Below are 16,883 nucleotides of genomic sequence, written 5' to 3'. Positions count from 1 at the left end.
GTGCGAATTCGTATACGGCTTTTAGACCCATCACTTATCTGAATTACGAATATGTAGTGCAACAATAAGAAAATGGCAATCAATCAGTAATGGCAAAAACAAACGTGCGATTTATAGTATAACTTTCACTCAAAGTATCTTCAAAAGTGTTAAGATATGCTTTATATGTGTTTATATAGTCTTTTTGGTAATATAAGGACTTGAAATAGTACTTAAATGAATATTTTAGTAATATTATCGCAGGCACCGATTGATAGAATTGGAATTCTCCTTACGTGTAAATTAACTCGCTCCAAAACGAGGACTCGTATTCTCGTGTTCAAGCTCTGTTTCGCATCACCAGAGTCGGAACGCTTTTGAAATCAATCGTGAAAATTGGAGCGCATTTTCTTGGTGATTTCAAGTTGATTACAGTACAAAAATTACCAGAATTTGTAGCCGAGATACTCTTCTATCGTTCAAGTTCATAAAGCGGGAAAAGCAAGCGCTGTGGCGGGCTTAATGTGCAATCAACGTGGAGGTACTTTGCATTGGTTTGATATAAATTTGTACAACCTTATTATTGTCCACGAATTTTGAATATTTTGGTTGGATTTTCTGGCCACCGGAACCTATCGTTCGCTGAACTGTGGGGATCAGAAGTCACATTGTTTATTTCGTTTACCTTTTGCAACGAAAGCTCGTTTGTTGTGGTTGAAATAACAGATATTTACAGCGTGTTCTGTCGCCAGTTTTGAAAGCAAATTTGCACGAAATAAAGCACAAAATATCATTGGAAATTGACCAAGTATTAAAAGGAAAAAAAGGCGTAAGGTTATTATTGGTATTTCTGCTTGAAAGGCATAGTAATTTGAGTGTGGTATCGCCTAGTGGATGGGACGGATAGTGACCGAAAGTTGAATATTATTGGCCGACATGTGACCGATATTAAAAGTTTAAATCATTCACTGGTTTAAATATATTCTCGCGCCTTTAAACTACATGAAATTGAAGTGAAATTGGAGTAAATTTTAAAAGGATTTAGGCATGGCAGAAGGGACTAGAAAAAACCCTCTGGAGTACCAACGAGAATACAACGAATTTATGTATAAATTAAAGAGATTTTTGGCTTCAAAGGAGTAAGTTAATTTGGTTATTTTGACTATTTTCTAAATTTCCTGGTTTGCATGCAATTGTTATTGTTTGCGAATAAAAATGTGCATTTTTTCTGTTCGTTTTTTTGTTAATATATCAAAGTTGGGTTAATTGCGAGAATATATAATTATTTTCAATTGTTTGTTTTTTAAACTAGTATGCCAATGAAGAAATTACCTCAATTTGGTGGTAAAGACATTGACTTGTATCTTTTATACAAGACAGTTACAAATTTGGGTGGTTGGTTGAAGGTACAAACTATGCAATGACTTGTATTTTGCAAGTTTTCAATTTATGTAGAGATTCCTCTTGTTTCATTTCCTTTTGTTTCATTTTTACAATTAACACTGGCATTTTTCCAAATTTAGGTGACTGATGATCGAAAATGGCACGAAGTGGCTAAAAATTTCAATTTGCCACCAAGCTGTCTTAATTCAGCATTTGCACTTAGACAATTGTATGTTCGGTAAGTATATTCACACAGAAATACTACAACTTGCTCGGATATTTACTATTCACAGGCCATCAACACAGTGTTATTTTGACAGAAAAATATTTTGTGCAATAGCTTGCCTGTGTATGTAACTAACAGAAAAATATATTTTCACATATATTACAACCCACATAAAAGAAATCTGTATTTTATTTACATAGATACCTGGAGGGTTATGAGAAGTTGTATTTTCTTGGTGAAGATGATGATTCGTCAACCTCAAGGCTTGGCCTATATAATCTTGGAAGTTATGGATCACAACAGACACCACAAATGTTTATTCGAGGTATAAAGAACTGCCCAAACGTCAGCTAAAAATTATAATGAGTCTCTTCTTTTCATTTTTTCAAATTTTCATTCATTTCAGATCCTCCAAGGAACTTTGATAGACTTGTACTATCCCTACAGTCAGGAATACCAAATGAAGTTGATTTTGCTATCAATATTTGCATGTTATTGTCTAATGTCAATAATTCTGTCTTCAATCTCACTAAGGTACAATTGTGATGTTGGTTTTCTCCCTTTTTTTGGTTTTCCTCCATCAAGAAATGTTTGTCTTTATAATTTTAGGCCCCTGCAGTCATTGACATGGTCCTGGCACATGTGGGTGTTTTTGAAGAAGGTACATTACATATTTGGTAGTGATGTTTAGTATATGTATGTTTTTGCCAAGTAGTATTGAATCAGATCTCCACTTCAGATGTACTCTAGAATTCAAATCAGCATTCAGTAGTGAGTAGCTTCCAGCCAATCATCATATCAGGACAACAAAACATTTATGATTTCAAAGAAAGTGACTATAAACAATATATCATGTGTATTAAAATTCCATATTGCCACCCTGTCTTAATTACACATTAGTAAATTTTTGCAGACCTAATTATTTTGCTAAGTACAGACTCCTGGATACTCAATTATGGAATCAATAATATGTGATGGAAAATTGCTTGTTAATTATTAACATCAAACACCCAGTCTACCTGTGTGTGTTCTTGCTTTAGTTGATTTAGTAGTGTTTTCTGATATTCTGATGATATTCTATTGAATGTTATTTTAGATTCATGTGGATCTAGTGATCTTTACAAGCAATGGTATAAAAACTCTGGCAAAGACTTCCTAAAGGTGTATATTCAATTTTTTTATGCATTATGTCATGAATAGTTTATTGACTAATATTCTATGCACAAAGGAGCACATTTTGTGATGCAATTTGCTGTTTACACAAAAGAGCACCAATTTTCTGCCAAAAAGAAGACAACTCACCCACAGGCAATTATATTCAAGAGGGCATTGCTGTTGTTTTAGTTTGTGGCTTTGTTCTTAAGAGATTGTACATGCCATGATTGTACTATTTATAGAAACTACTTGAGCCCAAGTGTGCCTACTTACTATTTTTCTTTGTCTAATGCCTGACAAATTATGTATCACTGGTCTGGTGGAGTACTGACTTGATTACAATATGTTGGTTTACATCTCCCTCCCATAAGATTTCCATAAAACATATCTGCCAACTTTTGTTTTCTCATAGTTTTGGAAGCGAGTGCTCAACTGTGAGGAGATCAAAGAATTGTTGCCAAAATCAGATATTGCTAACTCAACCGAAGATCGAAAATGTGACATAGATTCCTTGTTTAATCTTGATATCAATGCAACTCATCAAGATTTTGAACTGCAACGGGTGCTTCAGGTAGGATAAGTCTTTTTCATGTATATTCTATAAGCATACTGTAGACCCATCCATTCACCAGCTATGAATTTGTTCTGCTACATTTTGTTTTATGCTGGTCTAGTCAAAAATTACATTTATTTGTCAAAGCGAGCTTAGTGGGGCTACTTGTATAGAAAGTTAGTTAACCTAACTATAGTTAAGAACAGAATTTGCCAATCAAAATCTTAAATCTTGCAGTTAACTACAATTTAATTACCTTGGGCCAGTTGTATAAAAGACTATATACTGTAGTTAACAATAGTTAAGAGTTTTGCAAGCTTGACACTAGTGCTACAATTAATCGTTGGGTCTACTCCGTAATAACGCCTTTTGGAACACTGCATGGGGTTATGTAATTTTGCACTTGAAATTCCAGGCCAATATTGTAAGACCTGCATGAAATATATTATAGATATAGAGATATTTTGAACCCACTGGTGAGTATTGCATTTTCTGTAATCTTGTCAACATTAGGCGCTCTATAGTTGTGGAGTTTTATCCCGTAATGTCGAATGCTTATATAATACTCGCTCTAGTGATGCCGTCATACGGGGCCTGGAAAAAAACTTTACAAATCCCATCCTTTTTGTCCTGACTTGCACAAATTCTTGAACACAAAGCTATAATGCGCTCATTACTCGTTAAATTTTACGTCAGTTAACCAAAAAAGTTCGTTCAAACAAACAGCGATAACATACAACGTACGTATGAATCGCGTGAATAGTCGCTGTGCATGACTGGGGTCCTACTAAAAACTGTCCGCGAGTATAGAAAAACCGCCCGAGAAAAAAAGTGATTTGAAATGGCACCATTTAAAGAGGAATAATATAATGTAACCATTTATTAACATGATGTTGGCAAGAGCGGCAAACGAACCGAATAATTCAAGGCGGCCACTTACACACTTGCAATTTTTCCGACGATTTTGGTGCGATTTTTTTCTTTAGATAGATTTGAACGTGTGGGTTAGCAATAAACGGTCCGATAGAGGCACACGGATTATACATAATTTCTAACTAAGAACTTTCTCTTTTGTTCTGACATCTGTTAAAATTAGAAAATCACAGCGATTGGCTGCATATATATGTGCGATCTTCCTTAATAGTAGACGATTTTTATCTCTTTAGGTGTGCACAATACTGCATAATTTCTCCTTCGATAAAATGGATGCCTCCGTACTATCTTCGCACACAGTATGCATAAGGTATGTACAACCGGATCACACAGACTGAAAGTGTATTGAAACTGTCTGAGAAATCTAAAACTGAGACGTGCAGCCATTAGCAATTGCATGAGAGCGATTAACTTTTTTCTCAGACCAACCTCCACGCCCCCCCAATCAGTGTTGCGATGTGTGACACCACAAGTTTTAATGCCATTTTTTCATCTCATTTACGTCAACATTGATTTAGTGGGTGTAATAGGGGAGGGATTAAGGTGAATACGCAAAAGACGTTTTACTACAAAATGTGATTTTTATAATGAAACATGATGTTTATGCGCTTCCGCCCCTAGACTTAGAAAATCTATGGTAAGATAAAAACTCGAGCCTCTCGATGGTCCAAAAATGCAGATAAAGGCAATTTGGAAAGTTCAAAATCTAAAGGGCCTATACAGGGTGAGTCAGAAAAAAGTCCCCTCTATTGAAATCAAGCCTTTGTTAGAATCTGATTGCCTTAATATTATGATAAACCCAATTGAAAGCAAGACGCTTTATTTGAATGCCTCAACCTAATAACTATGCTATTTACACACTACTGCGTTGATCATGCATTCAAATCAACAAAGGCTTCATTTCAATAGGGGGGACTTTTTTTTTACTCACCCTGTATATGCGATTATCGTTGTGACGAAAGAAAACAAGTTCCTGCGCCAAATTTCACATTTGTTTTTGTGTTTTAGGTCCGTTTCAGAGGTCGTACTTTTCATGTGCCGAACCTGGTGTTAATGAGCTAAAGCCTTTGTTTAAGTTTACTTGCATTGATTCGCCACATGAAAAGTTCGATGTCTGAAACGGCCTAAGTTCAGATACGCCAAATCGCAAAGTACAAATGGTCCTGAACATTTCCCGAGATGCTGCACTTACAGTCTCGGCCAGATCAGTGCATGGCTTGGGCGCCCCCAGAGCAAAATCTGAAAATCCCCCTTCATACTAATTCAATATCGTGATGAAGCACGTGTTAAAAAATCCGTTTTGCAGTAATTAATCATGCTTAATAATCTTTGGGCTTTCAAGTCGAAAACTTCCTTTTTTATGTGAGATATTGTATTCTTCAATTATCAATTGTATTTGTCGTGAACATGTCAAGCTGTCTGGTGCAATAGAGTATTGTTACGTGTGTGCAGTCAACAATGACAGTTTTGCATCACTGAGCTAATATCTTACACAGAAAATAGAAACTAATTTACATCCGGAAGTTTCATATATTGACCACGGCTCACGCTCGAGACGCCATGACTACACACGTAAAAACGCACGAGTTGTAACAAGCCTGCAGCAAGCTTGTCGCAAGCTCGTTTCAACAAGCTTGTTGCAAGATTTATTCGCACCGCTTGTCCCAAGTTGTTGTGACGGACGTGTAGCAAGTTGTTATCAGACTTGTAGCAAGTTTGTTGTGACAATGCTGTACCAAGGTTGTTGCCAACAAGCTTGCTACAAGTCTGACAACAACTTGCTACAAGCTTGTTGAACTTGAGCTGTTCCAAGCTTGTTATAACAAGGCCGTTACAAGCTTGTCGCGACAAGCTTGCTGCAAACATGGCCGCGCATTAAATCTCGCTTGAAAACACGCGTGTTTTCCCGGAGATTGTGAAACAAAGAACAAACAACGCAAAGTTTGATGTAAAAATCATATTATTTTAAAAACAAATTCAAAGGTTAGCAATTAAATACAAACTTCACATTTGAAGTATCAAGATTACTAAAGGCTCAGTACAAGAACATATGTATTTTCCTTTCTGAGTATATAGCCTAATAATCAGTTCGTAAGAAAAGTTTCTTTGCATTCATATGGCAAAAATTAACTGGTGCATGAATATTCTTGTATAATACCAGTATTTCAGTCACTTGTTGAATTGACTTCGTCATCCCAAGAATCAACAGCTAGCTGCACCTCTTTCCTATAATTCACTTTGTTTGATACGACTTTCCGGCCAATACCTCAGTTTAGCTCCAGTTTGATAATCAAATTCCTATAAAGTATAATATACAATGGCTTCAGGAATCAGTTACTTTAAAAAATATGCAAATATTTTTGAGGAAACTGGTTTGCAAATACGTTGAGGAAACTCCATCCTGTCTGCTGTGGCGAGGGTCTTGCTTGCCATCCAAGTCTAATGTCAAATAAGTAATGTACAAATACTTTATTACCATAATACGTAAATATATATTATTATTTCTAATCAGAGCACGATAAAAACATACGCACAGATATTAAAAATAGGAAATTTTGCACTTTACCGTACACCTACTCGTCATTAAAATATTTGAATTATTGAATACAAAAAACCGGCAAAGTTTCGATTTTGATAAATATCCACAGAAACTAACCGTTCAATGTTTATAAAAAGCAATAAATTCAACAAATATTTTAAAAACTATATAGTTTTAAAAGGCTAGCTTGTGTACTATAATAAATTGTGTTGCCGGCGTTGTGTACGCCATATCAAATATTTGGATGAATTAAACGCACATACCTTTATTAAAACGTCGAACTGTAGTATTCTTCAAACTTTTTTAAGTTGCCCATCCGTTTTAACTGATATTTCAACGTTTATTAAACTTTTAAAGGCTTAAAAAATCAAAGGTTTTGGCACAAAGATAGCTCAATGACCAGGTGAATCAGTGAACTCTTGAAAAGAGCAGGGAAATTTGCAAATATACTGACGTATATTTCAACCAATAAGATCACTTATACATAGTTTAAACAGAGTCTGAACCAATGAGATTACTCCGTTGAAATCGTCACTTCCTCAACGGTTCAACGGTTATAGATATCCTTGAAACAAGGAAATGTTCATCTGTAATGTTTTTAAGGAATTCGGATTCTTTTCAAATCTTATTACTGAAAGAAGTTATGAACTTCGTTGCAGAGTGTTAAAGTGTTTAAAAGCTCGTTGATCTTGCTTTTGCCATTTGATGAATGGCAATGATAAAAAAAAATCATATTTGGCCCAGTTCAAATTGATTTTGTTGTTATCGGAAAACTTTTGCCGTTAACAATGTCGCTACAACTTGTTGGAACTGTCTTGTTACAGCATTGTCACGCGCAGCCTTCGTACACGCTTGTTGTGACAGGCTTGTTACAACTTGATGACTATAACAACTTGTCAACAAGTTGCTCCAACAAGCTTGGTACAGCTTGTTGTCGACAAGCTTGGAACAAGTTGTTCCAACAACTTGCTACAAGTCTGCAAGCCAACAAGTTGTAGCAAGCTTGATGTCAACAAGCTTGCTACAACCTGTTGTCTCAACAAGCTTGTTACAACTTGTCAACAAGCTTGCTACAAGCTTGTTGAGCTAACAAGTTGTCAACAAGATGTGAGATTTTTAGGTGTGTACGAGATTCGTCATATTAACGTGATATTCGTAATATTTTGTGCTGACGCCATAGACTTGTAGACGGGTTGTAGACGTCGCTTATCTGACTACGGTATTTTGCGAAAACTTAGAAGTCCTAACTACGTAATTTAAAAATCAATATAAGTTCGTATTTCCTCGGGTTTTTCCTTGTTTTTTTGTTGGAAAGAACTCGAGAGAACTTTTTTCATGACCGCGACTTTGATTATTTTTAATGATGGGTAAATATTTCTGAAATACTTGATGGTATAGAAACACGCGTTTATTATTGTGTTTGCCGAGGTTTATCAGGCAGGCCTGCAGGAGGTGGCGTATGCATACAACGTGCGATGATTCCCCCCACGATGATGAATCTCCTAGCCGTAGCGGGAGCCGTAATCTAAAGCTTTCTAATTCGAATTTTTTTTAATAATCGTCTTTGGAATAGGTTTCTGGTGTTCTGCCTGCACAGCAATATTGGATCGCTGAGGAAACTGGCCGCGGACACCATCGCAAATCTTGCGGATAAAATGATCCTCGAACCTTTGGAATCCTTGAATTCCCAGTTGTTGTTCTTCATGATTGATCGATACCTCCGCGATTCTGATCGGTATAACAGGATATGTGGTGAGTTTAGTCCTTTTTGCTCATGCTAGGATTGAGTGGCATTTTGGGTATATCCCCGATATCAATGTGCTCTTTCCAACGGTTCCTAATTTAGTCCTTTTCAATCGACTAAATATGTTCAGCCAGCGAGCACGAATGGCGGATGATGATCTCAGTTACAAATTATAAATTTTGATCAATGCAAGAAGAATAAAATAAAATATCACTATTGAGAAGAGCATCCCTTATATACTCTTTGAATCAGGCCCCGTCTACACGATTCCGGAAGAATTTGAAAACGCAAAAATATCTCTCCGTTAAAATATTAATCCACGTTCACACGTACACACAAATTTAAATTTTTCATGCGAAAGGCCAAGCGGTGTATATTACAGTAGAGTCCCATCATCGTGTAGCTATACTTAATAGTCAGACCTTCTGAATAACTTAGTAAGAGAACTTTTGTTTTATTTAGCAATGAATGTTTTAAGAAAAATATGTCTGCAAGAAGAGAACCAAGAATTCGTATGTTTGGCGCTGGATGTTCAAACATATGAAGCCCTTGTCACCGTTCTTATTCTTGAAGATGTCCAGGTAGCTATTATTCACATGCTGGATTAAGTTCATGTCACTCGTGACAAATATGACCTTGCGACACGTGTTCCTAGAAAATTGAGATTTCCTGTCATTCGTGTCGTGAAATTGAGCAAGAATGATCAATTAGATCTCCGCAGACTTCCTAGGAATACGTGTAGGTCAAATTTGTTACGAATGACATGTGTGCGTGCAATGTGATCAGCGTTGTGTGTGCGCCAGGCTTAACGTTTTACTATCATTTTCTATCTCGTTTACTATTTCACGGGTTTGTTTACGTTTTACAAACATGATGAGTTGTGATTAATTGTTCACCCCTCAAATATAAAAGGTCACACTTTTCAACCACGAATAACAAGAAGCATGCTATAAACAAAGACACGATACGCTTCGCTTCGATACGGTTTTGCATGTTTTGCAATTTCGACAGAAATTTCCATCATTAAACGTGGACTTGGTAACGAGAGAGCACGGCTAAATGCGAATGAGGCAACATTTGTTACTTTGTTCATTTCAGCTTCTGATTCCCTCGCTTGAAACGTTGTACCAATTGACGAGTCTTGGCCAAGTACCGTGTGATTGCGTCGTGGCTGTCGAGAAAAGTATCGGTAAGTTCTGGATTATTTTGTCAGCGTTAAGTTGATCTTTACAGAGATCATTCACCCGACGCATTTCACGTGCAGTGGCTCAACATAAAGAAACGAAAATCAGGCAAAAATCAATGCGCTCTAATACAAGTGGAACGATATTAATTATTAAACTACAATAGATAGAAGCAGTTTTTCTGAGGTTTGAGCAAAAGTACTCTTATTTGGAATGAAATTTCAGGAGTTTAGTTACATGCAATTACAACGACATTGTTCACTTTACTTAGGGGAGGTTTTTTTGTTTTAAAAGTATAATCATCTTTTTGCTAGTTTCGAAATTTTCACAATTTTCAATAGCTTCAGTTTGATCCGTATAGCCCAGGTTAAGCTCGAGTTATACAGTTAAAAAAAAGGGGTTTGGGCAAATTTGGACATGTCTATCAACAGTTGCTGTTCCAGTTACATCAATTCACTAGCTAAGACACAGACTCACCGAGGTGGATGGCACGTGATTTTACAGACATGTACAGTACAAGAAAAAGAGTTTAAAATACATTGACTGTTGTGGTTTTGTAGAAATTCTCGTCGCTGTTCTTCATGTTTGCGTGGAGTCTTTTGCAACAGAAATGTTGGCTGAAGTAAAGGTTGTTGATAATTACCATGGTGTCGCTATAGGTAGGTCACACTGCCATGATAAAAGTTCAAATTATAGTAGACTGAGACGGATGTGCCGGTTCCATTTCGCGCCCCCTACGGTCTAACAAGGGGTAACGAGATATTAACTTACTTGGTTTTCTCTTTTTTCACTCAAGTTCCAAATGCATCAGGGAATAAGCAATCGCCGAACAAAATGTTGCCGAATAATCCAGATCTGAGACAGAAGTCAGATGCCGAACCGGAAACTATTGCGCAACATTGGTACGCTTGTTGTGGTCATTTTTAAATCTCCTCCATTTTTTTTAAATTCTCATGCTTCCGTTGTCTAGCTACACCAAAAGGAACATATGTATTAAATAGTTTTCTGTGCCAGATAGGTAGCGCAACCCATGCTCGTTGTATGTTGCGGAGCATTAGAAAGATGTGAGATATTTCTAGCCAAAGATCCTGCACATAAAGCGATTCGACATTTTGTATATACACTGAGCACAGTTACACTGTAAGCTACAGTTACTTTAACATTCATTCATGAGGTATTATGTAAAGCCAGAAATGTTCACACTCAGTAGATGCGGGCAGTGTTGGTTAGGAAAACCATTTCACCTCATCTTTCCCGTTGATGGGAGTGAGGTAGAAAAAACAAGCTTCGTTCCTTTCGTTTACGCTCTGTATCGTTCATTTCTCTTTCGTTTTCATTCCACACATGGGTCAGTGCAAATCATCCCAGTTGCCACTGCCGGTGGGAGCCTGAGCAATCGGACTGTGGTGAAACTAAGATCGGATTGGCTGCACAACCCTGAAATTGAATTGAGCGATAACAAAGCGTAAAATGGACTTTGATGTATTAAAATAATTTTTTTAAAACAAAACAAGCACGTGCTATTGTTAGGATGACGACTACCAGGATCATGTTATTCACTCATTTCAACGGTAATTGGGCTCATATGAACAGCCCCTAAGCTAGGCTAGTAAGTATTAAATACTTACGTGGTGTACCTACAAGCTAAATTACTTATCGAATGTCACCATGCAAAGATACAAAAATATTAATATCTTTAGGCTTCGTAACGTATACGAGTTTGATATGTCAAGTACGGTTCTTCAACGAGATCTCTACACGGATTATCTTACGTCGTGTGGAAAAGTAACGAGGAACGTCCTCAATGTTCCTTCATTTTATAAACTTGTAAGGTATGTCTTAGTGTAAAGGTACAGTGATATATAGCATGAGTTCGAATATATAAGTGGTTTTTGCAGCAAATTTTGCATCAGTGAAAAGCTAGAATGGTACTGTTACCATTATTGGCCCAAATGTGGAAACACCTTGCCTGCGTAATGCCTGTACAATAGAATACAAAATATGAGACAAAACTTTTCAGGGCCATATTTTCCACTTTTCACAACATTTCGCAGCAAAGTTTTGTAATTTTACTTGGTATTCGTAGTAGTTTTTATTTCTAGAATTTTTTTGCAAGGGTAAAAGTAGGGGCAAATTGTCCATTGTGCCTTCAAGATTAATGAGATCAAACCGTTATGGGAATTAGGGAATAATGTTACGTGCGCATGCCGTGCTAAAGAAATGTGTCATTCTGTACTATTTTCCCCCTTGCCAGATCTGTCCATCCAGAGATCCAAATCGTGAAACTTACTACAGCAAATCAACAACTATATGGCTTGGTCGGTCTACGACGGAAACTCCCCCCTGGACAATACTTCATGCAAACTCCCGTCGTACATCATGGTCCGCGAATGCCCCAGGCCGTAACTCCCCCTCTGATGCGTACATCAAGAACCACGTCGTCACCAATGAACATAAACGCTAGCAACGTGCCTCAGGCAACTGCTCCACCTATAAGAACTGAGAGCCTAGTAACTAATGTACCTACTCGTCCACAATCTCCTTCGCTTCACGAACAAAGACATGATGTCGTGTTTCCTAATGTCAGATCTAATCCCCAACCAGGTAGTATAAAACTACCTACTAGATTTCCAACAAACACGGTTCCAACACCTCGACCGAGTGGCAGCATGTCGGCGTCAGAATTTCTAGGAAGCCTAGTGGGTACTAGATTCCCAGGCGACCCACGAAATTTTAATACGACAAATGTCCCATCAACCCCTTCAAACGTAGTTCCCTCTGCCGGTCAAACGATGACATCGACAAATCCTGGAAAGGTTGTCGAACAGCCCATTGCACGTTTGCCTGATTTGGCTACGGGTGTTGCCAACCAGGCTGCAAAACAATCAACGCCAAAAACCGCCGGCCTTCCTACCGCTCGAATGCCTGACGTGGTTTCGGGTGGTGCGGGTACGGCCAATGGAGGCAATCGTCACGGTGTGTGTGCACCCCCTATCTCTTCGTCTGGCAAAACTGACACGACTCCGAAGGTGACCATTCAGTCTCAAACACCTTCTTTGAAAAGTAGCGAATCTGTAAAAGCGATTCCTCAAGAACCGCCTGCTGTTGTAAAGAAAGATGCGCTTGTGAATGGAACCGCGCAAGTTGAGGCTGTTTTGAAACCTGTCGTCAACATTTCCCAAGCAAAGGTGTCCGCTGTTAACGGGTAAGATGCCTGTATGATTTTAAAGTACATGGTACAAGTATTTCTTGAATTATCTTTTTTTTTAGCAACGTGCTTAGTGTTTCTTTTTTTATGTATTTGATAAGAAGAAATAATCCAACGTAAAATGAAACTTACTGGCATGAATTTCTTAATTTGTCGTGATAGTCTTCATGTGTTCTTAATATTTGTTCTTCATGTGTTCTTAATATTTGTTCTCAGTATATTTAATGGTTTGTGTTTTTTTGCCAGTTCTCAAACAAACGGCGTACTCTTTGTCGGCAAAGAAGAGCGGGCGACAAAAATAGCGCCAGATGGACACGAAATTGTTATTTCGGTTGTCGAAAATCCGCGGAAACCAAGTACGGGACCGAGTGAAGAAATCACGACCGGAAGCCTGGTGTTAGGCAAGAAAAGACCGAAACCGTTGCTAAGCGATATCACGTCAACGGACAAGGGTGACGCAACACTACTTATGAACGGGCCTTTTGTTGCTAGCGAAATGTTACGAAACGTAGCGAAACGTCAAAGGAGACATTCCGAAGATACATCGCTTGTAAACGGAACGGGAGAGCAAAAAGATCCGATGGCCTGGGACGAGTTAGTCAGGGCGCAGACTAAACCGATGGTAACTTCACCAAAGCTACCTATAGCAATCAATGGTGTACGGTTGGATATTGTGCCTAAAGTTGATACCAACAACAAAAACTGTGATAAAATGTTAAAAACTAAAACAAGCAACCCTCTTGGTAACCTTGGTAATATGACGAATACTATTCTTGGTAACCATGGTAATATCACGAATACGAGCCATGGCACTGGGACGAGTAGCCATGGTAATACGACCATTGTTAGTATCAGTAACAATAGTAATATTGCGAATACTACTTTGGGTAACAGTGGGAATATAACGAACACAACAGTTAGTGACTATAGTAATACGGCAAAAATTAACGCCAACCAGACTGCGCTAAAATCACCTGGGTTACCTACTACGAATTTTGTACCTGCAACTCTGCTTCCTGTGACGTCGCAGGGCCAAAGTTCCGGTGGTAATGCGGTCACGCAAAGCGATACAACTACGGTTGCGACTGCTAAGGATCAAACGCCGGTTGATAAACCACGAGGGGAACAAGCTGCCGGTGTTGTGATGCCGTACAGATGTTTGTGGGCCGGTTGTGGTTGGTAAGTTGAAGGTTCTTTCTGTTAAAAGCACTATAATTGAACCATAGTGAAACTATTCCATTCTCTCTTTAGTTCATTCGGTAACTCAAAGCTGTTATACAATCATGCGGTCAGCGTACACGCACCAAAGGAGCAGATGTTTACTTCTTGTCAGTGGGAAGGTTGTACCCATGTACGTCGTTCGAGGGCCTCACTTCTATTTCATCTACGGGTAAGTAAAGTTCACTAGCAACCCGATATAGTAAGAACTCGTATTGTGTGGTCACCATACGCCGAGCGTATCCTAACTTTACAGTAATAACAATTGCTATTATTTCACTTTTCGTTGCAGCAACGACATTTGACTTTGTCCAAGGACCCAAACGTCGTCCCCAAACCCCAGAAAACCATCCAGCCAGTTGGTCCCGTTCCTCCACCAAGCGGTGCGCAGCCACCTACGGCCCCTCCTCACGGGCGAACTGTGTTTCCACATCATCCCTCCGTCAATCCATTGCTACTGAACCTAAAAGAAAAACTGTTACAGGTGGGTTTTGTAAAGACGTTCTAAAAGCTGTTGAATAAAGGCGTTAGTGCGCTTCCCACCTGATATGGGAAGTATGTCACCAGCCCTTGCCACCATCCCGTGCGCTTATAGGAAAAAAGGTTTCTTGGAAAAAGGAAAGGTTTTGCTAAACTGTTATCTCTGATATTCTCTGATAAATGGAGCTCTATGCTGGCAACGAGTAAGTCATTAGTTTTAACCAAAGGTTTTCTCTCGTAGACGGAACAAGAGTTACCATTAACGAAGTCCATTCGTCTTACCGCCGCTCTAGTTTTAAGAAACATCGCCAAATACTCGCCGACTGGAAGAAGGTTCGTTTTCTCACTTCTACTTCGTTAATGTTGAGTCTAGCTTCTATCTTTGTCGTAATTGTCATGAGCAAGTCATTTTCATCAACGTGAAATAGTCCGGATGGATTACATCACATCAACATGGTCACTACAATTACGACCAGCTGGAAATCAGGCTTTCAACAGCAGTCGCAATTAGTGTGCGCTGACTTATCCCAGAGTTAAGTTGAGATAAGTCAGCTCTCGTCTGCTTTGAGGGTTTTTGTCCGAGTACGTCAAAGGAATCAGAGGTATGGGCGGACTTAAATCTGACATTTAGAGAGATGTAGTAATCGATGGTCAAGGAATATACACCCCTATTGTTGTAGCAAGGTTATCTCAGAAGAAGAGAATACTGTCATCGAAGCTTTCTAGTTTAAGCCGTACTGTTACTTGTATGGAGAACAGGTTTCTTTTCTATTGTTTTAGAAAACTGAAACGTTTTGAGTCATCGTTCACTGAAATCATGTGTTCAAAGCTCGAATCAAACGGTGCGATTGCTGCCTGTCTTCATGAAATAACAAGACCGCGACAAGAAGACGCGCTGCCGAAAAGATGACCGCTGACATTCGAACGAGAGATTTGAGGCCGTAGTATTTATTCGATTTAACATATTGTACGCTTGTTCGTATATTTCTGATTTATTGATGGTATCTCGGTGAGTTTCATTAAGGGCTACCGTTTAACAGGTGATAGTGAACCTGCATGTTTGTAATCATAATGAAAAGACATTAGTTTTTTGCTATTGGTAATTAGCCCTTTCCCAATCGAGCAGGGTACTGGGTCTAGTCGCGAACCGCAAAGCATCTATGGACTGTTTGGAGGGACAATGATTTCAGACTTAGATTTCTTGTCCCATAGATGCTTTGCGATTGGCGACTAGACCCAGTACCCTGCTGGATTGGGAAATGGCTAATTAGATTAGTAATCTCATGAGATGCACCTATGTTCTGTGATGCTCCGGTTGATTTTTTAATTTTTTCTCTACATAAATCACTCTTGACTTTTGTCTCAGAAAACCTTAATTAGGATAGCTGTCCGTCATTTGGACAATGGTCAGTCAGTAGCTATATCGACTGCGGTCTATCTGTAATATATAAATCTAACAGATCTTTTCTGCGTCTGTTTCCACAAAATCACAGGTTCATTGCACGTGCTGTCCGTTAGCTCTTACTGAAATTCGCAAATAAAACAAAAGATTAAGCTTTATTTTCTCCCAGAAAAACTCTCTGTAAGTATTGTGTCTATGTACATAAAATGTATTTATTTCATAAAATCATTTATTGTTGTAAATCCTTTTTCCTCTATCGATGACATATGTACGGAATACTCCAAGTGATGTTTAGAGATCAGTGTTGAAGATGTGCAAGCTTGATTATATAAAATTTATTTAAAGTTATTGAAGTTTGTACGTCAGTGTGTTAAATATCTTATTTATACAGATAATCCAAATTGACAACTTTAGCATATAATACCTTGGGAATACTGTTTAGTCATTCATTCATTCCAATAAAAATCAATCTTCGACGCATTTAGTGTAACAATGAAACGGCACCGATGAAGTAAAAGTAGTTAGAAAATCATCGATCACAAGTAGGCAAGTTGCAAGGCCTAGGCATTTGCAATATTTGCTGCGATTCTCTTTTGCGAGAGAGTGCAAAAGTTACGGCTGTTCAGATAGGGCATCTCTAAACAATGAGTTACGCCGATGAGTTACGACGAGTTACGAAAATTGAAATACGGGATGCATATGAAAACGTTTGACGTATTTGATATTTCCTTCCACTGGAAATGTTATCCCACATCCCAGGGGCCGGTTGTATGAAAACCGGATAGCGCTTGTTTGGTTCAAAGACTGAAATTTTATTGAAGCATTAATTTTTTAGGACAGTGCCAGTGGATAGCGCTATCCGGGGCCGGTTGTATTAAG

General features: G+C 38.3%; 1 protein-coding gene across 1 annotated transcript; it reads left to right on the top strand.

The window, feature by feature from the left end:
• The first annotated feature begins 306 nt into the window (after window positions 1-306).
• LOC114530896 (AT-rich interactive domain-containing protein 2-like) lies at window positions 307-16,450 on the top strand. The gene is made up of 21 exons (XM_028552500.1): window positions 307-1,118; window positions 1,292-1,385; window positions 1,503-1,600; window positions 1,789-1,913; window positions 1,995-2,122; window positions 2,198-2,249; window positions 2,685-2,749; window positions 3,156-3,314; window positions 4,463-4,539; window positions 8,342-8,520; window positions 8,975-9,093; window positions 9,611-9,701; window positions 10,257-10,355; window positions 10,493-10,598; window positions 11,397-11,528; window positions 11,951-12,901; window positions 13,151-14,083; window positions 14,156-14,294; window positions 14,415-14,606; window positions 14,844-14,935; window positions 15,383-16,450. Exons 1-21 carry the CDS (start codon window positions 1,027-1,029, stop codon window positions 15,510-15,512), a joined length of 4,053 nt encoding a protein of 1,350 aa, XP_028408301.1. The 5' UTR covers window positions 307-1,026; the 3' UTR covers window positions 15,513-16,450.
• The last annotated feature ends 433 nt before the right edge of the window (window positions 16,451-16,883 follow it).

The sequence above is a fragment of the Dendronephthya gigantea genome, unplaced genomic scaffold (genome assembly GCF_004324835.1).
Source record: "Dendronephthya gigantea isolate DGI-Jeju-01 unplaced genomic scaffold, DenGig_1.0 000067F, whole genome shotgun sequence".
Taxonomy (NCBI): Eukaryota; Metazoa; Cnidaria; class Anthozoa; order Malacalcyonacea; family Nephtheidae; genus Dendronephthya; species Dendronephthya gigantea.
Note: the sequence above shows the minus strand (reverse complement) of the source record. Positions and strands in the feature narration are given on the sequence as shown.